Source organism: Podarcis raffonei, chromosome 5, assembly GCF_027172205.1.
Source record: "Podarcis raffonei isolate rPodRaf1 chromosome 5, rPodRaf1.pri, whole genome shotgun sequence".
NCBI classification, from domain to species: Eukaryota; Metazoa; Chordata; class Lepidosauria; order Squamata; family Lacertidae; genus Podarcis; species Podarcis raffonei.
Window position 1 is genome coordinate 47,119,509 of NC_070606.1, and position 24,161 is coordinate 47,143,669.

General features: G+C 42.5%; 2 protein-coding genes across 3 annotated transcripts in view; both read right to left on the reverse strand.

Moving 5' to 3' along the window:
* Positions 1–1,416: 1,416 nt before the first annotated feature.
* Positions 1,417–8,171, reverse strand: PSTK (phosphoseryl-tRNA kinase). 2 transcript variants are annotated; one of them, XM_053388979.1, is made up of 6 exons: positions 7,872–8,171; positions 5,703–6,000; positions 4,401–4,599; positions 3,475–3,550; positions 2,447–2,540; positions 1,417–1,874 (listed from the first exon to the last, which is right to left on the reverse strand). In XM_053388979.1, the coding sequence occupies exons 1-6, from the start codon at positions 8,091–8,093 to the stop codon at positions 1,690–1,692; spliced, it is 1,074 nt and encodes a 357-aa protein (XP_053244954.1). In that variant the 5' UTR covers positions 8,094–8,171; the 3' UTR covers positions 1,417–1,689. The 2 variants fall into 2 exon arrangements, with proteins under 2 accessions (XP_053244954.1, XP_053244955.1); XM_053388980.1 differs by lacking the exon at positions 7,872–8,171 and adding an exon at positions 7,755–7,851.
* A 1,989-nt stretch (positions 8,172–10,160) lies between these two features.
* LOC128414154 (disintegrin and metalloproteinase domain-containing protein 9-like) overlaps positions 10,161–24,161 on the reverse strand; it is a 28,999-nt gene continuing 14,998 nt past the window's right edge. Inside the window, exons 9-22 of the mRNA XM_053388969.1 lie at positions 22,137–22,309; positions 21,285–21,369; positions 19,314–19,435; positions 18,699–18,870; positions 16,961–17,050; positions 15,827–16,022; positions 15,600–15,705; positions 14,646–14,820; positions 13,665–13,745; positions 12,664–12,769; positions 12,251–12,383; positions 11,929–12,001; positions 11,613–11,665; positions 10,161–11,010 (exon numbers count right to left, since the gene is read on the reverse strand). Of these exons, the coding sequence (XP_053244944.1) occupies positions 10,917–11,010; positions 11,613–11,665; positions 11,929–12,001; positions 12,251–12,383; positions 12,664–12,769; positions 13,665–13,745; positions 14,646–14,820; positions 15,600–15,705; positions 15,827–16,022; positions 16,961–17,050; positions 18,699–18,870; positions 19,314–19,435; positions 21,285–21,369; positions 22,137–22,309 (1,659 nt within the window). The 3' untranslated portion in view covers positions 10,161–10,916. The remainder of the gene's footprint in view (positions 11,011–11,612; positions 11,666–11,928; positions 12,002–12,250; positions 12,384–12,663; positions 12,770–13,664; positions 13,746–14,645; positions 14,821–15,599; positions 15,706–15,826; positions 16,023–16,960; positions 17,051–18,698; positions 18,871–19,313; positions 19,436–21,284; positions 21,370–22,136; positions 22,310–24,161) is intronic.

Here is a 24,161-nt window from a genome sequence, read left to right on the forward strand (position 1 = left end):
TCTTGGGGGGGGGGGGGAATCAAGAAAAAAAATCTTACTTCCCCCCCAGCCCCAAAGAGCAGCGTACAGGGTGCGCGCAACCTCTCCCTGCTGGAGGGGTTGCTCGCAGCTATGTCACAAGTCAAGGCAGCCAGCGGGATGGATCCTGCTGGCTGCTTTGGCTTCCTCTTTAGCCCCACGCAACCTCTCCCTCCCGGGAGAAGCTGCGCGGGGCTAAAGAAGCCATAGCCCCGTGCCGTCTCTCCCTGCTGGAGGGGCTGCGTGCAGCTATCCCTGAAGCCTGGAGAGTGAGAGGGGTCGTTGCGCACCGACGCCTCTCGCTCTCCAGGCTTCAGCGAAAGCAACGCAAAGCCTTTGGAGCACAGAGTGCTCCCTCTGCGCTTTGGAGGCTTAGCGTGCTATCGCTGAAGCCAAGGAGCCTGCATTCGCTCCATAGGACGCACACACATTTCCCCTCAATTTTTGGAGGGGGAAAAGTGCGCCCAATAGAGCGAAAAAAACGGTATATGCGTTGTATACGCGATATAACACTGTGCCAACAGATGGCACTGTAGAGTCCTGTTTTTCTCTACAGTACTTGTTTTCCCTGTTTAAATTTACAACGCTTTTAACTGGAATGCTTCTTTAATGTGTCTAGATCCAGCCATTGTTTGCCCACTATGCCCCTTGTCCTCCAGTTGCTGGACTACAACTACCATCGTCCATTAGACCTTCAGCCATGCTAGTAGGGGCTGGTGGGACTTTGAAGTTTAACAACATCTGGGTCATATGTATAATAATAATAATAATAATAATAATAATAATAATAATAATAATATTTTATTTATATCCCGCCCTCCCCAGCCGAAGCCGGGCTCAGGGCGGCTAACAACAATAAAACAGTACAAAAGTACAACACAAACAACACTCTAAAGTCATTCATTATAAAATTAATTAAATTCAAGCCACTGGCCACCATTGGGCCAGAGCTCCGCGAAGATTGCCGAGGGAGGGAGACAGGCGTGCCCTGGCCAAAGGCCTGGCGGAACAGCTCTGTCTTGCAGGCCCTGCGGAAAGATGTCAAGTCCCACAGGGCCCTAGTCTCTTGTGACAGAGTGTTCCACCAGGTCGGAGCCACAGCCGAAAAAGCCCTGGCTCTAGTTGAGGCCAGCCTAACTTCTCTGTGGCCTGGGACCTTCAAGATGTTTTTATTTGAAGACCGTTTCTCTGTGGGCATACCAGGAGAGGCGGTCCCGTAGGTACGAGGGTCCTAGGCCGTATAGGGCTTTAAAGGTTAAAACCAGCACCTTAAACCTGATCCTGTACTCCACCGGGAGCCAGTGCAGTTGATATAGCACCGGATGAATGTGATCTCGCAGCAAAGACCCCGTAAGGAGTCTCGCTGCAGCATTCTGCACCCGCTGGAGTTTCTGGGTCAATGATCCTTGCTGCAGACATATTTCAAATTATAGCAAAGAGTAAAATATTTCAGAGGGTAAATCTCACTATCTTTCTTCTCCCTATGGATCCTGAAGCTTCTTGGTACAACTGGTATTTTTGGCAGTCAGTCCGAACAGAGAGAGTGAGGGAATTGGCCCAGTTTTTTCCCACTGAGACATCAGATGCCAAATCTTAGCAATATCTAGTATTCTTGCCGAACCCACATGCCACAGCGTTATATGCCCCTTCACTGAATATATAAAAATGCTACTACTTCTCACTTAAATATTTCTTAACAATGCCATCTGCCTGTTGGCTGAATAAAGAGGTTACATTTATATTCAACTGGTTATTTTTCTCATTTTCTCTGTGCCTCAAATCTTCCAAAAATTCCACTTTCAGCATATTTAGTTCATCTGCCAAGCTCTTCATCTCCTTTGGGGTAAGGTTATTATCTAGGGAAACAAAATATACAGCACATGGTGATTTACCTACTGTTATATTAAATTTATCTTAAACCAGGCAGAGGGCCTTCTCCGTAGTGGCACCCACCCTGTGGAACACCCTCCCATCAGATGTCAATTAAATAAACAAGTATCTGACTTTTAGAAGACAACTGAAGGCAGCCCTGTTTAGGGAAGTTTATAATGTTTGATGCTTTATTGTGTTTTTAGTATTCTGTTGGGAGCTGCCCAGAGTGGCTGAGGAGACCCAGCCACATGGGTGGGATATAAATAATAAAATTATTATTATTTTAAAGGGGAAGGAAGATGAAAAGTTTAAGAGGTTTAAGCAAAGCCACTATTCTTTTGAAAATGAATAGAGACTTACCTCCTCAGGAGTGGGATCTCCAAAAGAGGAATCTTCAGAAATAGAGGACAACTGGCATGTATTGGGCCTTTGTGCATAAACAGTGTCTTTAAATAGTAGTCATAAACTGCTGCACATGTATGGTTTTGTTGCACTGTGCCTTTCTAATTTAAGTGCATGCAAAGCAAGTTCAGCAACCTCTTGCAAATAAGCATACCTTTAGCAGTCTTCATGGTCTGAGAGACAGCTCGCCTGACAGCCTGGTCTGCTTGATGAAGAACACTGGCTGCACAAATAGCACGATCCATTTCCTAGCCGCAATCAACCAGAAAAAATGTTTTTAGAACTGGGCTCATATATATCTTCAAAGGGTAAATTTGGGCATTATGAGCACATGCACTAACTGGGGTGAGCTTTGTGCACCTTCCTCCTTGCATAAAGGGAGGAGAGTTGAAGCTTCCAACAAATTTTGTACTTTCAGACAAGTGTGAAACTACACAGAGGGAATTTCGGTACAGAGCACTCGAAGTTTGCCATAAGAACCTCTACTGAACATTCTCCACTTTTCAGAAATGCTGTGACACAAGAAAGTTTACAACCATAAGACATGTGAAGACACTTTGATTCAGTGAAATGAGGTGAAAAAAGGCAGTCTTCCCTCTTGTCTGCTACAGAAGGCTAACACTCATTTCCTTTGTCATCTATTGTTGACAATGGGACCTGATGGTTCTGGTAGTTCTCTCAGTTATAGCCACCGAGTTGTCCCATTCAGAATAGACCAATTGAAATGAATAAAGTTAAGTTAGACATGATTATGAACTTCAGTGGGTTTACTCTGAGTTAGGACTACCATCGGGTGGGATTCATCTAATGAACCCCACTTTAGGAAGCCCTGCATAATGACTTCCACTTGTGCAGTGAGCCTTCCCCTATACCCCATTGGCTGGGGGGGGGGTAACCCCCAGAACTGTGTGAACCCCCAGAACTGTGTGTGACAGGGGGAATTATTCCATCTGGAAAGCTGATGTGCTTGTGCAGATGGAGTGTTTCTAATGGCACAACACTAAATTCCACCAATTGTCTTTACAGCACAAACTCCTTTATGAGCAGAAAGTGAGTCTTAGATTTCCTGTGTAGGAAACATTCTCCTCCAAAGTGGACAATTCTCCACCGGTGGATTATTATCAGCAGAAGTGCCAGGCATCAAATGTCTATTTTATTACCAATGTAATAGTTCCATATTACCTTTACTTCTGTATTCTCTTCCAGGGGTTTCACTGGATTTTCCAGAGCAGTAGATAGCAAATCAAGCACTTGAAGACTGAAAAAGTCAAGAAAACAAACATGTTAAAGAAAGACTAACTATGCACATGCAATGTAAGCACTTGCCTAAGGATGGGACCCTGGCATCACAGAAGTGTCCAAGGCAAGAATTTTGCTGAGATCAATGAGGTTGGACAGCAGAGAAAAGAGTGAGCAAAGCGTAAATTGGGATCTAATCTTGGATCTCAGGGTGAGCCGCAGTAGATTGGCAAGGGTTTCTTTTGTTTTCTGATTCTCTATTTTTATATATACAATAATTTTTATTAGTTTTCAGTTAGAATAATCCAATGGCAGCCTCATTATAACATTGCCAAATTATAATACAATTACTAATCCCAACCATCCATATGCCGAATTATATAATTTAGGTGGCCTCCCACTTGCTAGAATTGATGGTTTGGTGATTTACTTCATAGTTCTGTGTTCCAAAATTTTATTCATCTCAATTGCAATCCAGTCAAAATAACAATCCCTTATACAACTGTAACATTAACAACATCCATTCGTCACACAGGATGTTGCCTTGCATTGAGTCAGACCATTGGCCGATCTAGTTCAGCTTTTGTCTACACTGAAAGGCAGCAGTTCTCCAGAGTTTCAGACAGCCCTGCCTGGAGATGCTGGGGATTAAACTAGGGACCTTCTACATGCTCAGCACGTGTACTATCACTGAGCTATGTCCTTTTCCGCAGCTAGGTGCCCTGCAACAAAGCTATATTCCAAGGCAAATATCAATGAATAGAGAAGCGCTGCACAACTCCAGAGTTCTACACGCTGCTAGGCCCACAGATGTCTGTGAAGCCTCCATTTAATTCAATGTAAATAACTGCTTTCATGTGACTACATACTTATCTTCTACTGAACATTCTGTAGTCTTCAGAACGAGGCTGTTCTGCTCCCAGGCGTATTTCTCTGGATTTGGAACTTCCATTTTCTGCACCATTGCATGGATGGTTTCTTCAGGTAATGGTTGTTTTCTCCGACTGTTTCTCTCTAAACAAACATCAGCCTGACAATCTAGGAACAACTGACAGAAGCCCAGGGTATCTAGACAAATATAAAAATATTCCTGGATGATAAGAGGGTCATTTTAATCTCACCCTGGTTTCTGAAAAGTGTAGGCATAACACACACAGGAATTTTGCACAAAATAAGGTGGTCTTCTGTACACCATGAAGTAAGGATGTGGGATCCTAAGTATTTCAGAGTTTAGTATTCATTATAAATAGAGCTTGCACAAGACTATGTAACACAGATTCTCAAAGACCTGTTTTGGTTGCCTATTTACCACCAAGGCCAATGGGATTCCCTGAAAAAATAATGACATAGGCACCAGGCAAAGATGCCTGATGAGAGTTTTCCACAAGAGGGCACTGCAACTGAAAAGGCGGCGGGCAGCGGCGGCAGCAGCAGCAGCAGCAGCAGCAGCAGCAAGATGTTATTGTCCAGGTGGCTGCTATGGTGGCAGGTAATCCTCCAGGTATCCTAGCCCCAAGCCATTAGGGCTTTCTAGGTAAAAATTATCACTCTGGAAACAGACCAGAAGCCAGTGAAGTTATTCAAACACTTTTGAAATGTGATCCCAACGTCTGGTACAATTAGCAGCCCGGCAGCTATGTTTTGAAGCCCTATGGAATGATATAAAATAAATGTACCAAGAACCCAAGCTGTCATTATCCAGGACCACTTTCTGAAATTAGCTACTCAGTTAGGAACTAAGCCATTGCTATTCAGGGCCTCCAGTTTCTAAACCAGCTATCCTGTTCAGGAGGCAATAGTCCAGAAAACAATTGAAAGTTCCAGACAAATTGGCTTGGTTCTATTCTCCATGTCTCGTTCCTGGCATCAGTCATGGCAGGTGGAAGGAAACCGACATCTGCAAGGAGTACAATCCCAGCTTCACTACCAATGCAGAAATGGCCAGTTCTGTATCACAAGTTGCTGCCCGGAATGCTATCATAGTTTAGGTGTTCTATGTAGCAGATTATTAATCTTTGGGACAGATAGGAATCCCTAAGAAACAACAAGAGAGCTTTGCTCTCTGCACAACAAGGATAGGAATCCCTTTTAGCCATAACATCCCAAATCATGGTTTGCACTGCTGAGTCATAAGGCTGAGCCGCTACCTTAAAATATAATATCAAACTTACACTGGCGAGCTAACTGGTACACTTCATATCTCATACTCCGATAATAAAAGTTGTCATCTAAAATAAAATATATCGGTCTGAGAGGGATAAAATCTATTAAATATTGACAAGATGCAGAGTCTTCAGTTCCTGTTCTTGGATATATTAATTCTTGTTCTTTCAGAGAGCAGGCAAACCTTTTCCATGTTGTTTCAGTTCTGTTTGGAGGAGGAGAATAATGGCATCCTTTAATAAAATTTTGAAGGAAATGTTCAAGATACAGCAATAATTCATGACGATACAATCTCCAGTGTGACATCTATAAAGTAAAAAGACAATTATTCATGGTTAGAGTGCAAGATATTGGATAAAAACTGGAACTATTAACAGCAACAAAGGTTTTGCTATTGGCTGCAGTGTTAAATGGACAGCATTTGTCCTCTTGATATTTTAGATGATTTGCTATTCTTTCTTAGCATCAATCATGCCTATAATTCTCTGCATGGCCCACACATGCCATTTTAACCAAAACTCTTCCCTCCTTACAGGCACTGTGCTGCAAAATCCCAGTTTAATAAAATATGCTGCTACCAGTCTTCCCCAACTATTAGTGTAACTACCACAAAACTATTGTTTCTCTTGCAACAAACATGCTAACCCCTCTACAATGCATGTAAGTAGTAACTCCAGCAGGGTAACCATGTGAAAATGAAATAGTAATAATTACACATTATTAAGTTTTTATATACTACCACAAATCAACACCAAATCGAGTAGTACACTTATTCAATCACAGAAGGTAATTTAGCCTTTTATCTTTATTTTTCTTTTGGTGCCTTAAAGGCCAACAGATTTATAGCACAACCCTAACTATGCCTACTCAGAAGGAAGTCCTACTGAATTCTCCCAGGTAAGAGGAGTTAGGATTGCAGTCCTATTGCAGTGTAAATTTCATGGACTTCACTGAAGCCACAGGAATGTCCAAGAAGGGCTTATTTTGCAACTAATTTGTCTTTAAGGTAATAATAAACTCTTGGTTGTTTCTGTAAATGAATATTAAGTAATTTCACATCTTCTAAACAGCTTGCGTTGTCAACAAATGCCCAGACTGAACTGACTGCTTTGCAAAATACCACCACCACCGGTTTATTTATATATTGCCTTTCAGCCCAAAGGGCCCTGAACCAGCAACAAGCATACTGAAATGCTGTAAAACAAGACATAACACTATGCTGGTTTATCAGTCCGTACAGGGGGATCAAAACTGCAAAACATTAAGATTCAGAAAGGGAACTTTCAGCAGAAAATAATAGGAAACAAGATGCTTTTTAAAAATATGCAGGCAAGGCTTGCTTAACTTCATGTTACTAAAATATATACAGATGCTTTAAAAACGAGCTCACTTTTCTTGATGCAAATTGAAATACGCAAAACCTTCTGCCGGCAGCTGGAGCGAATCACAGCCGATTTAGAAGAATGGTAAGTTTTGTCATTTATCGCTGCCATGCTACAGCAGATTACTTTAATAAGGACGTGGGTGGCGCTGTGGGTTAAACCACAGAGCCTGGGGCTTGCCGATCAGAAGGTCAGCGGTTCAAATCCCCGCGATGGGATGAGCTCCCATTATTCGGTGCCTGCTCCTGCCAACCTAGCAGTTTGAATGCATGTCAAAGTGCAAGTAGATAAATAGGTACCGCTCCGGCGGGAAGGTAAACGGCGTTTCCGTGCGCTGCTCTGGTTCGCCAGAAGCGGCTTAGTCATGCTGGCCACATGACCCGGAAGCTGTCTGCAGACAAACACAGGCTCCCTCAGCCTATAGAGCGAGATGAGCGCGCAACCCCAGAGTCGTCCGTGACTGGACCTAATGGTCAGGGGTCTCTTTACCTTTACCAGGCTCCCTCAATACCCAGATTTTTTTTTTACTATTTTAGCAAACTTGGTGAGCAAACCCGGCAGCTGACCCTAAAGCACCAGATCTCCTAGCTGGATTCAGCTGCGAGGCATCAGAAGGAAAAGGATCCTTGGCAATGACAGCGGTAGGAAAATAAAGCTGGGGCGCTTCCTGCTGCCCACCTGGAGCTGCTGTGCTATCACTGAAAGATCCCGCGGGCAGGCGAAGACCTTTCCCTGGCCAATGAGAATCGCAAGACCACATTGGCCAATAAGGAGCAGGGGGAGGAGGCTACTGACCAACGGCTGCTGCTCTCGCTGTACCGAGCTCTCCTTTGATTGGTCGAACGCTTCCAGAGGGATGAGGTCGTCGTAAGCGAGGGGGACGCAGCGCCACCCTTTGCGCTCCCTCAGGATCCGGCTCAGGGCCTGCGCCGCCGTCGTTTTGCCCGCGGCAGGTAAACCGCAAAGCAAGCACAGCCCCAGCTGGTGGCCTCCGGCGCGCCGTAGCTCTTCCGCCATGAGGCCCCGCGCTCGTGCAGAGCGTTAAAACTCCCGTGACTGGAAGGGACCGACGGCTCACAGTTCTGCGCTTGCGCAGTTGACTCCGCGCGGTAGCACTGCACAGGCGCGCTGGGGCGGGACTTCGGCGCAGGGAGTTCTAAAGAGACTGGGCTTCCTCCTACTTCCGCGCACCGGACTTCCGGGTTGCTTTCGACGCTGGGCTCTAGAGGGGCAAAAGCGGCCGTTGCACGTAGGAGACAAGCGGGGAGCCCCGGCACCCTTTTGTCGCTTGCAGTGATTGGGCAGCAGTTTAGGGTGGCCACATGCAATAGAGGACAAGGCAAGTTGGTTCTGATTGTTGGTTGCGGTGTAAGTTGCTTTTAATAAAAACTGCTAAACGGTATTGATAGAGCAGGCATATCGATCTATTGTATGAAAATAAATTACATTTCTAATGATTTTTCAAAGAGTTATTGCTTTTAAATATTACCAACTTGCAATAAAAAACACACACGTGCAAATTAAATAGCAAAGTATTTTATTTCTTACAAAATAGTTCACGGAGATTGCCATTGAAATACAACTGTGTAAAGTACCGGCATTTTCCTGCCGGTATTTAATAGCGATTTGTGCAAAATTGCATATAAAATGGTTATAGGTATTAGAAAAAGTAGTAGTTGAAAAGTATTGTTAGAAGTTTGATTTCTGTTGGCATTTTCGAACCTGTAAGCAAACCTTACAGCCCACATTCTCAGAAAAATAAGCTGAACTGTGGGGGTTAAAACCCCATGTTGGGCAAAAGATTCCTGCATTACAGGGGGTTGAATAGAATAGATGATCCTTGTAGTCCCTTCCAACTCTATGATTTGGCAGACATCTTCATTAAAGTGTTTTAAATGTCTGCTAAAACTTTAAGCAAGCCTATCTGGGCATATAATTTCATTGCGTATTACTCATTTTTAAATGCTACTGCTTTTATCTATTGCTAATTATTTTATTGCTTTATATACACCACTTAGATATTTTTTTTGAGCCAGCAAAATCTTATATTCAAATAAATACCCGTACAAATAATTTACTGTTTCTAACAATATAGCATTCACAGCAATCGGATTGTACATTCATTCACTTCCAAAACAAAAACACTGTGGAATGGGTGTGATTAGGTATGATTTTGACAGTGTGAGCTGTTGCTACAATATTGTAACCAAGATCTAAATTCCTATATATTAAAATTAAATAAGGAGGATGCATAATTATGCCCCCTGCCACAGGTTTGGAATATAGAAATGGAAGACCAGACCGTTAATTTAGGAGTACTTTGCCTACTTTAGTGCAAAAAGGCATATTGAAAAATATCCATTTACAGTATTTTGGAACTTAACAACTGTGAACTTGGGCAATACCAGTTGAGGACAAACAACTAGAGTCAGCCCCTATTCTCAAACAAATTAATGTCCACTTTGCCAACCATGTAATTAGCACTCAGGGTCTGTAAAATCCTGCCCCTGACCCAATTTTCAGTATCAGTTCTATCTCCATGCACTTCCTTTGGTTCTGCACTCACAATTCCATGCATATGCTGCCCCCTTAGTGAATTGGGGGCAAATTACTCAGAAAGTGTTTTTTTCCCCTTCATTGTTTTTCATTCACAGTTTGTTTTATGTTTAAAGCAGCTGAATTTTAAGGAACAATTATTCACAGAAAAGCTGTGGGCAAAGCTAGATGCAGCATCTAGAACTCGTGTCATGTTTTAAATATATATAAAATGGGCGTGTAGGGGAGTGGTTTCCATCAGGATTGCAGTATAGCGGAGGATAGGTTTCACCTCTCTTTCCTCAGCTATGAAAATAGCTTTAGGGCAGGCGTCCTCAAACTTGGCCCTCCAGATGTTTTGAGACTACAATTCCCATTATCCCTGACCACTGGTCCTGCTAGCTAGGGATCATGGGAGTTGTAGACCAAAAACATCTGGAGGGCCAAGTTTGAGGAAGCCTGCTTTAGGGTGAAAGCTGCCTTTGTCGTCAATGAGACGTTTTTTCTAAGGCTAGCAGCTGTGCCTTAGGTGTGTGTTGTGTGCTCCATTTCTTGTATGCTGCAATCCCAGTGGTAAATCAACCCTTGTGCATCCTTTTAAAAAAAAAGATATCAAAATTTGGAAACCTAAAATGATTTCTAATTGCACATTTAGCATTGCATCAGTTTGGCCCTGTGTTGAGAGGGGTGTATTTATGTATATGTCCTGATGGCTAATGTGACACAACACAAACAGTATTCTGCTGTCTAATACATGAGTTCTGATACTGGTCCATGGATCACCAGTGGTCTACAAACTTAGTTTATGTGGTCCGTGTGTTGGTATTAAATAATAATACTGATTTTAGATGCATTTTTATTGCTTCTTTAATTTCTTATATTGTATTTTAGTGTATTGTAATAGAGTAATACCATAAAATACAATAGAAGAAGCAATAAAAATACAATTTAAAAATCATACAGCATCTAGCACAGCACATTACCGTCGTTATAACAGGCAAAAAAATAATCATTCAATGGACCATCAATACCCTCAGCAATTTTCAAGTGGTCTGCAGAAAAAAAATGTTGGGAATCACTAATCTAATGATTAAGGCAGCCTTAGTCTGTCTAGAGATTCAGAAAAAAAATTCCCATATTCTTTTGTTACCGTTTCAACAGTTTTTTTAGAAATTAAAATGAGGTCTTCACTTGTATATTGATAAAAAATAATACTTTCAAAAATATGTAAGAGGTTTAGCACTGGCACATTTCTGCTACCCTCTCATATGTTGAATGTGTCCATCTAACCCTCTTGAGAAATTCTCAGGATGGAGTTGCGTAAACAGGTCTGGGTGGGATTGGTGGACGTAAAGGAGGTCTTGATGGACGTGGTCCAAGGTTTGCTTGTATGGGTGGCCTAAAGGAGATAACATGCAGTATTAGTAGTGTGTATTTGGTGGCATATTTCAGAGGCTGGTCAATAGTGACAGACTTTCTAGAAACATAATGAATACTTCCACCTACCTACCTCCTTACTTACTTATTTTGACTATATCCTCTGTATGAATGACAGCTATTCTGCCAGAGTTCTACTACTTTATGCCATGGGTAGCCAACAAGGTATCCTTGTTTTGACCACAACTCCCATCAGCCCTAGCCAGCATAGCCAATGCTCAGGGATGATGGGAATTGTACTCCAATAACATTCTGGAACGAACCACGGTTGATTACCGCCTCTTGCACATCGACTGCAAACTCTTTGCACAAGTGAAGCCATAGGTAAAAAGAGGTGAACAGGAGAAATGTTTCTGGGCAAAATACTGCTGAAGGCCTTGCTGATATTCACACCAGGGATCTGGGATTCAAGAACCTTTCCCTGGATATTGACTCTCTGAGAAGGGATTCAGTGGGCAGTTCAAATGTTGCTGAATCTCCAGTCTTTGCTCAGTTTAAATGTTTGCCCCAGTTGTAGGCACAGATGCCTGTAAAATTAAGCTGAAAAGATTTAAACGTGCAAACCTTGGAGCAGGAAAGTGTGATATCGTAAAGATTCCAGAATTTGACGTTGTAGGCTGCAGAGGGAAAAGAAATGTATCGTAAGGAGAATTCATGGTTCTTACCACAGCAGTGAAGCTTACTGCATCTTTTCATTCTAGCAAAATACCACGCACTATTTTAATGTAACTGATCTAACCTTCTGCAGAATTGCATTTCTGAATGAAAAATCATTGTCAAATTCACAGCGCCTATGGAGAGCTGAAACATTAGCTCAAACTTCATTCATCAGTAGTAACTTCAAAGAAGACATTGCGATGAAAAAAATAAATATTCTTACCCGCCTATTATTTACTGGTGGCTTTGGTCCACCTGGAGTGCTGCTTTGTCTTGCCTGCTGTGCATTTTCAGCCCTTAAAACATAACGTAAACAGGTAGGTTAAAATAATACATGTCTTTCTCCATTAAATATTCAATTTGGTTCTGGTACACACCATCTTCTGGGAGAAGGCAATCTGAAGCCCTGGGACCACAACTGATTTTCATTATTTTAGATACAGTATTTTGCTGCTATTCACTGTTTTAACACTGCCTGACTTAACCTTGTCACAGATGCGGCACACATTTCTGGTTTTTAAAAACCAATCTTACTCTTTTCATACCTTTGGCGTCTTCTCCGTCCTCTGAAAATACGTCTTTTAATTGCATCCCTCTTGACAATTGCAACCGCTACTATAATTAGCAGGGGCAACACAAGCAGAAAAAACACCAGCAGGCCGTCACGAAGTGATGTATCTAAAGGAGAAAAGGCAATGAAAATTACGTGTTTTGCTTTTAATATAGGATTAATGTCGTGGTGCAGCAGAAGAGAAGGTTCCGCATCTAGCACCACCTTCTTCATACCCAACCTAATCCCTATGGCTCAGGGATTCCAAAATTTAGGTCTCCAGCTGTTTTTGGACTACAACTCCCATAATCCCTAGTTAGCAGGACCAATGGTCAGGGATGGTGGGAATTGTAATCCAAAACAGCTGGAGGGCCGAGTTTGGGAAACCCTGCTCTAGCTCATTCTTACCTATGTGAGTTGGGCCACTGTCTATGCTACCACCGTATCCAGATTTGTCACAATAAGGAGGTGCCCATCCAGGATCACAGTGACAATTGCCTTTGTTGTTACATACCTACAGGAAAGAAGGACCAAAAAAGAGGTGAAGAATTAGGCTGGGGATGGTGAAGCTGTTGGCCATTGGTCAGGGATGATGGGAGCAGAAATCTAGGAACAAACAGAGGGTTTTCCACCCCTGCATTAGGCACCATTATGTTCTGACTTCCTTGAGGAAATGCTACGATGAACAGCTTTCCTTGACTTCGGAAGAAAAAAAACAATGAGTACAACCAGAGCAAACAACAGATACGTATGCTATGGAATAAAGAACATGGGCCTGATTTAGTGATATGCCATTTCTAAATATGTTCCATGATGCTAACATTGTCTGGCTCCATATTGTGTCTGCTGAAACCAGCAGCATGCATGATAGTTCCCACGTATAAAACAGGTGGGCTGCCAAATATTTTAATAGTTCTTAAATGTTTCTAATTGTTGCTGCTAATCATTTTAATATTTCTTGTAAGCTGCTTAGAGATTTTGCTACAATCAAGTTGTATATAAATTTTGTTAAATAAAAAACAAACTGTTTTCTTATTTTATTAAATTTATATTGCACCTTTTCTCCCAAAGGAGCTCAGGGTGGCATGTTTGGTGCTACTGTGCAAATATATGGGAACGGAGCTTACCACCAAAACAGGTTCAGAATTACGATTCTGTATAGTGGGTGAATCCTGATTTTGAAACTGGTCTGAAAGCCATATTAAAAGGGCTTCACAAAATTGATGGCAAGGTGCAGGAAATAGCTATTCAAACCACATGCTGCCCACTCCTTTACAGCAATTGTTTCTGGTGGCAATAAAGACTGCAAGCAAATCTTCTCAATAGCTGAACTGCTTTTATAGCCAGAATATTGGAATATTTTTTCTGCTCTACCACTGGAATAATAGGATCATCATTTTCTTACTTACTGCACGGTCATTGCATGTTTTCTTTACATCACAATTGTAGCCAAGCAGGCTTGCATTGACACACTTGAAATCAACACAGGCCTGAAAAAAGAAAAAGGAACGCAAGCTTTAAAGTTGGAAAGTATGTCTTTAAAAATACCAAAGTGTAATGCAGAAACAACGGGCAGGCTCAGACTTCACGCTAAATCATAAGTTTGGATGTAACACTAAACCATAGCTTAGAATTACCTGCATGAACCACAATAAGCCTTGGGCTCACACCATCCCTCCTTCCTCTGAACAACTCTTTTGCAACCAAGGAAAGGAGAGCAAAAGATTTCACATTCAACTATTTATTTATTTGCTGCATTTATATCCCACTTCTTTACTCTCCAAGGAGCTCAAGGTGGTATACATGGGTCTTCCTCTCCTCATTTAATCCCCACAGCAACCCTGTGAGGTAGGTTAAGCTGAGAGGCAACGACTGGCCCAAGGTCCCCCTGCGAGGTTCATGGTTGAATGGGGATTTGAACCCTTGTTTCCCAGGTCTTGGTCCAGTACCGTAACCACTGCGCCACACCTTTGTGTCGGAAGGTGAGGAACTCTGGATACTTTAAACTAGTTCAAGCAAGCTTGAATCACATCACGGTTTATGATTCTGATTTGTTTGGGTAGCCAGTGTTTTAACTAACCAGAGTTTGGGCACAGTGGGGAACTCTGGTAAGTTTAAAGATGGAAGCGGATGCTTCAAATCACATCCTCTGGTGTGTGCTAGAGAGGGAAGGAGGCTGGGTGCCAGCATGAAGCTTGCTGCAGCCTGTGCATATAACTCTAACAATGGCTTAACATTACAGGGGATAGGGTTAGAAAAAAATGGTTGGCAATACAAACAATACAAAAAGGCAGTTTTGGAAATACAGACATAACTCGGACTGTAATTGAATCCTGTTTGCAGCTATATCATTGAGCAGGGAGTTGGTGATGTGAAGGACACTCTCTTACCTTCCCTTCTGCACAAGCTGTGCCTCTGTTAACCAAAGCTGGATCGGGAACATCTGATCCCAGAGCAAAATCAGTAGTCACACACCTAATGCCATTTTGAATCTGGCTGTATATCTGGGATGGAAGATTCTGTTGACTGACAGATGTGCAGTGAATTTTGCCACATAGGCTATTGCTGCAATAAAAATGAAATACAAAAATTAAGAAAGTAGGGAACACCAGAGTAAATATCAAAATACCCCCCATCTTCTAATGTTTATACAAGCATACATGCTTCTGTTTGCTCCAGTTTTTAAAATGCCACCAATCACATGTTTGTACAAACTAGATGATCCATATTAGCAGTTTAACAGCATAAAGTCTGGACCACATGTATCAGCTTCAGAGCAGCTATCCTGCATGGTTTATGAAGCTGTGGGAAAGCACTGTGGCCATGTGTTTCTCCTTCCCATTGTGTGCCAGCTGCTCTAAGATTCAGTCCTGCATTAAGCCAGAGTTCCCTGTTACATCCAAACTTGGGGACTCTGGCTTAATATCATTTAACTAATGAGGATAATAAACCAGGATTGTATTCTGATTTGTTAACCAGCATTAAGCTGGGGTCCCCTGCTTTAAACATAATGGCTTGATGCCAACTAGAATGTTTGTGTCAAAACCAATGCATGATAGTAAATGGGGAAGTGTGAGAGATGAGCATCAGTGGTGAACTTTGGGCCCTGTGTGATGCTAAAATTCGGCACCCCTGCCTCTTGCACTCCATTCTAAAAGCATGATTTTGTCACCCTCTGCAGCGTGGCACCCAGTGTGACTGCACCAGTCAAACCACCTAAAACTGCCTCTGGTGCTTGGCTACAGTTTCATAAACCATGGTTTATGAAGCCATTGCCTATCATCCATCAGGGTTTCAGCTTCCATGAAGCAACAGAGTATAAATATGACTTCCTGAGTACTTACGCTTGAGAACATTTAACAAACTCTCCTTTTGACATTCCACAGTTGCCGAGCCTGTCTCCATTACTATTGGCTGTTTCAAAACACGCATTTGGCCCTTTCTTTGCTCCTATAAAAACAACAGAATCGTATTTGTCAAAAATAGTCCGTTTTCTTAATGTGTAACATAGCTGTTTCTGCTAACTTAATATCAGTTGTGTTACACGGGCTATAAACCATTTAAAACATACCCTTTCCAAAGAGGGATTCACACTGAGAATCATAATTCTGACAAATTCCAGCATAGCAATAGTCTTTCATATTGTTGCATGGGTAGCCATCCATGATATACACATCATCTGGGCAGTTGGGATATGTTCCATTGCAATACTCGGGGAGATCGCAGGCATTCATTTTTGGCCTGCACTGCACTCCTGCAACCTTGAACTAGAAAACAGAATTTTATTTATTTCGTTTGCTTGGTAACCATAACAAAAATGCTATAACAGTATGTGGAACTGACACAGGAGAAAGAGGAGTAAAAATGCCTGTGACAGAAGCTTGTAAAAAGGGAGAAGAGGCAGGAACAATTCCTAGTGCTCAGCTTCAATAAAAGGGTAAGTTGAGAGGGTTGCTAGCTATACTGAAGGAAATATGGCAGAAGGTGCTGTTGTGCCAACTATGGCAAAAAAAAAAAAGGCAAGAAGCAGGGCCAGCCCAGTAAATTTTCCTGCCCGAGGGAAAGAACAAGATGGAGCTCTCCGAACACTTCCCACCCCCACCAATTCCATGTTCTGAAACCAGGGATGTTGGCGAATTCTGCAAGAAATGCAAGCAGAAATTGCAGGTGTTTGCTTATTCATCCTATATCTGGAACAGAAATTGATGCAGGATGCAATCGGTATTCGCCATTGGTGTTGTTTTCAATGTGCAAATGGTATGTAATTTATTATCTCCATGCCTTCCATTTGCATTGTTTCCTTTGCATTGAAATTAATGTTGTAGAGTAGCGTAATGATTACAAATGAATTATGTAAAATTTCACCATAGAGGGCACTGAAACGAATAGCATTGTTTTTGTCAGAAGCCAAACTGCAGTGGAATGGAAACAGCACTGCATAGGAAAAGTACAAGGCGGAACAGAAATCAGTGCCTCCTTACATTCCTCACTGAACCAGTAGCTCAGTTTTGTTTCAGCACTGGTTATGGGTCAGCGTCCTCCGCCACACCTAAGCTAGCTTAGGGGGAGCAGGACATGCAGGGTGACACACACAGCTCTGTTCTCTAACACCTCATGGCTGCTCCTCGCCCTCCAGTGGGCTTGCTTCTGGGTAAATAAGCATAGCATTGTGCTGCATGTGTACAGAAAGGGCAATCTAGCTTACTTGACACTTCTCACAGCACAATCCTTCAGCACACTCTGATCCAGCTTTTAGTTTGCACGTGGCAGCATCGCAACAAGGGTTGGTGCACTCCTGTTAAGAAAAAAGACTTCAGTTGGACACTTGAGTGCTAAATTGTCAAAAGCAACTGAATCCCTCCTTAGAGAGTCCCCTTCAACCGGGGCGGGGGGGGGGCGCACGTGTCTTCTGTTCTTTTTAGAGGCTTTGATTTGGAGGGCTGCAATTCTAACCCCCCATCTTCCAGGTAGAAAGCCCCATTAATTCATTAGGACTTGCCTCTGAGTAGATCTGGTCAGAATCACGCTATGCGTGTTTTAGTTTATTGCTTGGGAGGGTGGGCAGAGAAGAGAATTTGGCTGGGCATTTCCACCCACTAGTTTCCATTGCAGTGAACCAATGCTCTGTAGGAATCTTTTATCTTTGCTCCAGGGGCTTAGAAAGGGAACCAGGGGTGTGTGGGTGTGAAGAGAGGGTGGTTTTTACTTGTACAGCTCTCTTTGTTTCAGGTGCGCAGGTAAGGCGCCTCTACCCCCTACACAGAGGCACTGAAATTAAGGACTGTGACACTAAAGATTTCCGGGGTGGAGGATGCATGTCATAATTTGGATGCTAACTAAAGCTGTGTGCATCGAGTAAACTAGCCCAGTACGTGGAGGGAAAAAACCTGTTGCCTTGCTGTACTAGTCAACTAATTGAAGGGATACAGTTTGACTTTTAAGCACATCCTGAGTGGAGTCTGTATAGCACAGTCCACATTTATTCAGGCTTTTTACTGCCCGATGTGTGGAGCTGCTATTGATGTCGTGTCGTCAGAGTAGACAGCAGGGCCAGCTTACTTCCAACTGTGGTGATACACATTGACATCTAAAGGATGTTTGTTGAAAGTTGAGAACATTGCCACTAGCAATATATCACAGTTTCTATAGCCTACATATAGTAGAAGTATTTAAAATGAGAGTCATCATAGTGATTTGTAGTTAAAAGTAGAAGTTGGCAAATGTGTCCTCCTTTTTGCTCTTCAAAATATGGCAACCCTAATTTATCTCCATCTAGATAAGGGAGGTGTAGAAACCCTATTCCCTCCTGAAGAAGCGTTACACCCATTGTCTCACTGAAAACACATATATTCTCCAGCACCTCTTTATACATGCAAATGGTTGCTGCTTACAGGACCAGCTATGGCCAGTCAACTATGAATAAATAAACTAGTTTGACAAATTTAGCAGTTTCTTCTACTACAAACTACAGTACTGATGATACAAGATTAAAGTCTCAGTTGGTACCTATGAGCATCATCTGCACCACCCCCACCCCATTCAGTGTTATAAATGGCAGTAAAACTTCCCGTTTCGTGATCCCTTCTTGATGTGATTATTAAGTATTTACCTTTTGTTACACATGGATTTCTCCTTGTTCTCATAACCCTTTTCTCTATCCATGCCTAACAGAGCAGGTGTGAGGGAGAAAGGAGACAGAAATGCTGCACATTGCCTAGAGCAGTGGTAACCTCCACATCTGTCAGGGTGACGGGGTGGTCAAACAAGATACAAAACCTCCTCTTCCCCTGCCCTGTTCTTTGACTCAGTCTGGAGTAGCACTGGACAAAAAAATTCACTAACTCGCTGTTGCACTACACCAAACACAGGGTGGGGGTAGTGGGAGGAACAAATTAATGCACCAAATTCTATATCTAAATAATATTAATTCAAGAAACACCTACTTCTGGTGTACCACAATCACATTCTTCATTTTTATCCACAATGTTGTTGCCACAGGCAGGCTCTGTATAAATATCACTTGGCTTGGGAGGATTTCGAAGACAGGTTCCTCTGCCTCTCAAGATGAGGTCCTCAAAATCATTGGCACTGCAGCTGCTGAAGTTCTTGGACCCGCTGGAAAGCAAAAAATTGCTTGTGTTTTGCATATCTATTTGTCCAGACTATGAAGAAGTGCATTTTGACACTAGAAATCATCGTCTTATCAATACCATCTACTTCCCATTTTAAGGAATGAAAACTGTGTGCGCTTTTTGCAAAAGAAGGAAAGGAACAGAGCTGGGCCACCCATAAGGCCCACCTGAAAAGACGGATTGACTGTTAAATCACTCTGAAAATCTGTGAATGGAATAGAAGTCTCAGCGAATCACAGCTCCCTGGAATCTTTGAGGGGAAGACATGACTGTTTAAAGTGGTTTGGTACTGCTTTAGGTGTATAGCGCAGATGTGGCCTTTGATGGATCTTAAGCACCAACAGAAGATTGGCAGATAGACCCCCAATCTACAGATTAAAAATAAATAATACAAGTTGCTATAATAAAATAAATAAGAGCTCTTACTTATCTGAACTGTGCATAATGTATTGACCTGGACATCTTCCGTCATCATGATTCATACCCAAATTGTGTCCTAGCTCATGTGCAACAACTGTAGCGTGAGCTATTACAGCGTCATGGTTAAACTGGCAAAGAGATAGACAATGTTAGCATTATGTGAAGTGATAGAACCGCTGGAGCAACAGTTCCTCCTTGCCTATATGAACAGGGGGGAAACCATACACAGATACCTCATTTCTCTATTCTCTCTTCCCATGCTCTCCTTCTGACATTAAAATTTAGACTGCGAATTCCCTAGGGATCTATCTACTACCAGGAGCAACACTTCTGGTTAATCAAGAAAATCCCCTAGCTGGAAGTTAATTCAGGATCTTGGGAGAACATGGTTTATATCATATACCATATCATATTTATTTACTTAAAAAGCATTTCTAAACTGCTTAATATTTCAAAGGCTTCCAAACAATGTATACTATTACATAGTAAATTTTGCATCCCATTACTGTTTTACAGATTAGCAGCCCATTTCCCCACAATCCATCATAGTAAAGGCAGGAAAGTTCTCTTTTCTTCACTCCATTTGCTTAAATGGAACAAGGAAATAGGAATACACATCTATGGTTGTATTCAGCCTAGCTCTATGGAGAATGTTCCATCTGTGCAAGGATTTCTCCTTATGCAAGGGAATGTTTGCCCTGTCTCCTGCCCACTAAATCGGTTCTGGGGTTTTCTCCAACCCTCTGGAGCAGAAATGGTGGTATGCAGAGGGAGACAGTGTGAAATCCCCTTGTCTTAGTGCTGATGTCTAGTTAAATAACACCCATAGGCACAATCGTATGAGAGACTTACCAGAGTAGTACAGGAAGAGCCAACTCAAGGTATATTGTTGTCTAGGCAAAAACTAATTATCTGCCCCCCTCCCTTACTGTATCCTGTTTCATTGAGGGGAGAGAGAGTGGTCGATTCTATTTAACACATCATGAATAGTTCAAATAGAGCATTATAAAAAGAATACTGTAGTAAACTTCTGCCCTATAATTATTACTCATTTTATAGAAGTCCATGTTCTACAATCTTTTATCAACTCATAATTAACTGCATAGTGTTCTACTTCAAGTTAGGATTTGTCCAGCTCGTGTTCATCAGCCCTCAGCGATACCAGCAAGCATGGAATCTAGCATCTAGTACTTTCTGCAACACCCTTAGCTTCCATTTTTAACACTGTCATTTTTTTTTAATTTTAAAGCACAGCTCTTAAGCATTGATTCTATAGACACTTATTGGAAGCAAGTCCCATGGAACTCAGTGGAGTTTGTTTCCAAGTAGAGATGTTGAGAACTGCACTGTGCAGTCCATGGAATATGCTTCAAAAAGTATAACCATGCCTTATAAAATCACAGAAACCTGTGCAAGAGGTTGGATTGATTTTAAAAATAAGAAAACATATACGGCTCTATTTAATTTTCATTTTTAATTGAAATAGAATTTGAGCTATCATAGTACAAAATTAGATTCTCCTTCCCATCGCACTGCAGATAGCTATACCAGAAATTATCATCCTGCTCACTATAATCCTTTTTAATGAGTGGTTATTTTGTTTTGCTGTTGACTGCATGTCAAACATATAATCAAGGCAAAAATTGACTGAAGCTCTGCCATAATCAAGAACTGGACTAAATGTATACAATGTAGATGTAGCTATGCCTTTGCTAGGACACTTTGCTAAGACATCTTGCTTTGTAGAGCCCTTCATTACATATCTGAAAAACAATTTTTTTGTAATCCAGTTTGAGATTCTGTTACTGTTAAGCAGTATGTGTATGTATTTAAATAAAATAATTGATAAATATAACGAGCAACCTCATGGCAAATCTTAAGGTCCTGTTGAATTGGCTGGATTTGGCATGGCAGGTGCAAGCATTTTCTACTTAATAGGCCAACATGTCCACAACTGAGAGAATATAGTGTACTTACTGTGCTGATTGACCCTCCGTGATTCGGACTACAGACTGTGCCAACAAAAGCCATTCCAACCGTTGCACCAAATGCACTTCTCCCTCTGCAATGCAGGAAAAGAATGAATGTAATGCGTTTCAAATATGTTCTGGGCTGTGCAGTGCGATCTGTGACATCTAATATGGAATCTAACAGAACATACAAGAATTTCAACTTTCACATCAGAAAAAAAAACATGCTGAGTCCTCCTGCTTGCAGGAATAAGGTCAAGGCCTGTTTGTTAAAACTTTCTGCTAAAACTCCAGGAACGTATAAAGCCCAGGTATGCGGAAGGGCTATGGTTCAGTGGCAAAGCAGGAGAAAGGTCAAAGGTTCAAAGGTTTCTGGCATTTCCTTGCAGGGCTGGGAGAAACCCTGGAGAGCCACTGACCAGTGGTCTGAGCAGCTTCCTAGATTCACATGTGTTCTGTGGCTGGGTGATGGTGGGGTTGGGATAAATGTTCTTCTCCTCACTTAGCACAACAATCACGCCAGTCACTTTTGCTCTCAGCCCTCTCCCTCTCCACCTTGGATTAATCCATGAACCACAACCTCTCTTTAAATAGCGGCCAGTTCCCAAGATAAAAAAACAAGAACACACACAAGGTACTCAACCCACATCTTCAGCCAAATTCTCAGAACATAAAATTGCACACTCTGAAGGGGAAAACCAACACATGTGACCGAACAAAGCATATGAAGCATGCAGGTTAAGTGCACTTGGCGACATTTTCCTAAACTGAGTTGTTCCCTTGGGCAGCAGAATCTCAAGAGTTCAGGGTCCCAGTCGGTAATCATAGATAGGTTTATGTAGAGAGCGGGAAACCTTACATGATGAGGTGGCTGACATCATTTCGTGATCTCTTCAGGAGATTTGTCTCTCTCCAGGATGCGAATTTGCCCAGCACATCTCCAGCTGAACCACTATCCACATCTATAGGGTTTCCTTGAGTCCATATTTCTAGCCCAATTAGGACAACTTGTATATTTAAAGGACTGAACATCTGCACATACAAAATTGTCATTATTATGAAGATATAAGAATTTGATTAGGTATTGCTCCCCCAAATCCTTGGTGTTTGTCCACCTCTACCTCCAAAGGAACATCATGCTACAAGGAGCCACCTCTGCTTCATCTGCTCCCAGGAGTTATGGATTCAACACAGTAAAGACAACACATTTTTTGATGAATTGTGCTCCCCATCATGCATACAGATGTACATCTAAACAAGCTCTGCATATGATTCACATCCCCCAGTCACCCAACCTTTAAGCATTTCACCAAAGGCCATTGCTCCCAATGAGAATTGTATCTGTGTTGGGGAACAGGACTCTTCAGGAGTGTACTGGAATTTAGTGTAACAAGCACACATTCACAAATGACCTAAAGTACCGTGATTGCCAAAACTGGCTTCATGGGCTGTTAAAAACCACACCAGGTTGCAGGGTGGTGGTGCTAATATTTCTAAGTCGCAAGGAGCCTATGAGCAACTGTGGGGTTTGAGCTATTAAAAAAATCCACAACATACTCAATGCAAAGGGACAGGAGTAGCAATTGACACTGCTGAAACAGTAGGGAAACATGGCTCCGCAATGCCTTTCAAGATGTAGGGAGCTGTGGTGTCGGGAGGTTACTGGGCAGTCCTGTCTACCTACCATTGGTAAGACGGTGTAGTAAAGAGAGTTAACAGGGCATTAAGCCAGTTGGCAGAGCTCTCAACCTGATATAATTCCATTTTACACTGCTATGGTGTAAGTAAAAAGGTAAAGGTACCCCTGACTGTTAGGTCCAGTTGCAGACGACTCTGGGGTTGTGGCGCTCATAATGCTGTCTAATGTTTTTTTTAAGAACACCAAAGAAGTGGGCTCTGGCAACATTTTTATCACTAGTTATATCCCTAATTTCAAGAGTAATTTTACTGTTAGGCAGGGCCATCTAAAGCATATCCGGCGTCGTGGTGCAAAGCTCCCTCCAGCGCCCCCCCCCATTTCCCAGAGGTTTTTTAGGGAGGACAGTGCTGCCAGCGGAGCTGGAGGAGGTGGGCAGTGGCTGGAGGGCAGTTCCTCCGGTGGGGAAGAGGCGGAGGCTGGCTGCGGCACCTCCCAGCTCAGCTGGCCACTTTGTGCCACGGTGGCCATGGCAGACGGAGGCTCCGGATGCAGCACTGCTTCGGCGCGGCATGGCGGAGGGGGGCGAGGGCGGCGAGCTGATGACGGGAGGTGCTGCATCCAGCCTCCGCCTCTTCCTGGCGCCCTCCAGAATTTGACGCCCTGGCACACCGTGCCACTAGCCTCTTTGGGTAAGACGCCCTTGCTGTTAGGTAAATCTGTGGTGCTTTTGTGTTGCTGGAGAAAGACACACACACACACACAGAGAGAGAGAGAGAGAGAGAGAGAGAGAGCGCAAGAAAGGACACAAGCTGCAAATCTCTAGCAAACTTAGGTAGCCTTCAGGAGCACAGTGGGACCTATTTCAGAGTAAAGTTGCTTAAGATCAGCTGCTCTTAAACCTGCTCCCATGTACAAACAACACTCAGGAAGATAATGAGAAAAGCTCTCCATTAGCCCCAGGCCATGGGAGCATAGCTGTTTATCTCTATCAGCACTATTGAAAATCTGTCTTCACATTAGATGCCCTGTGAAGCATTTTCCAATCTCAAAGCTCTCTCTCTCTCTTAAATTAGGAGGACACACAAACCAACACACCGTTGACTGCAAGGAAGTAATAATGAAATCCTTGGTTTTTAAGATTAACAGTGGGATTACAGATACTTGGCCAGTATCAGGACTGATGACTCTTCAAATGGGAACTTCGTGATTTCCTGAATGAGTACCTGTTCTTCAAAAGCTCCCCTG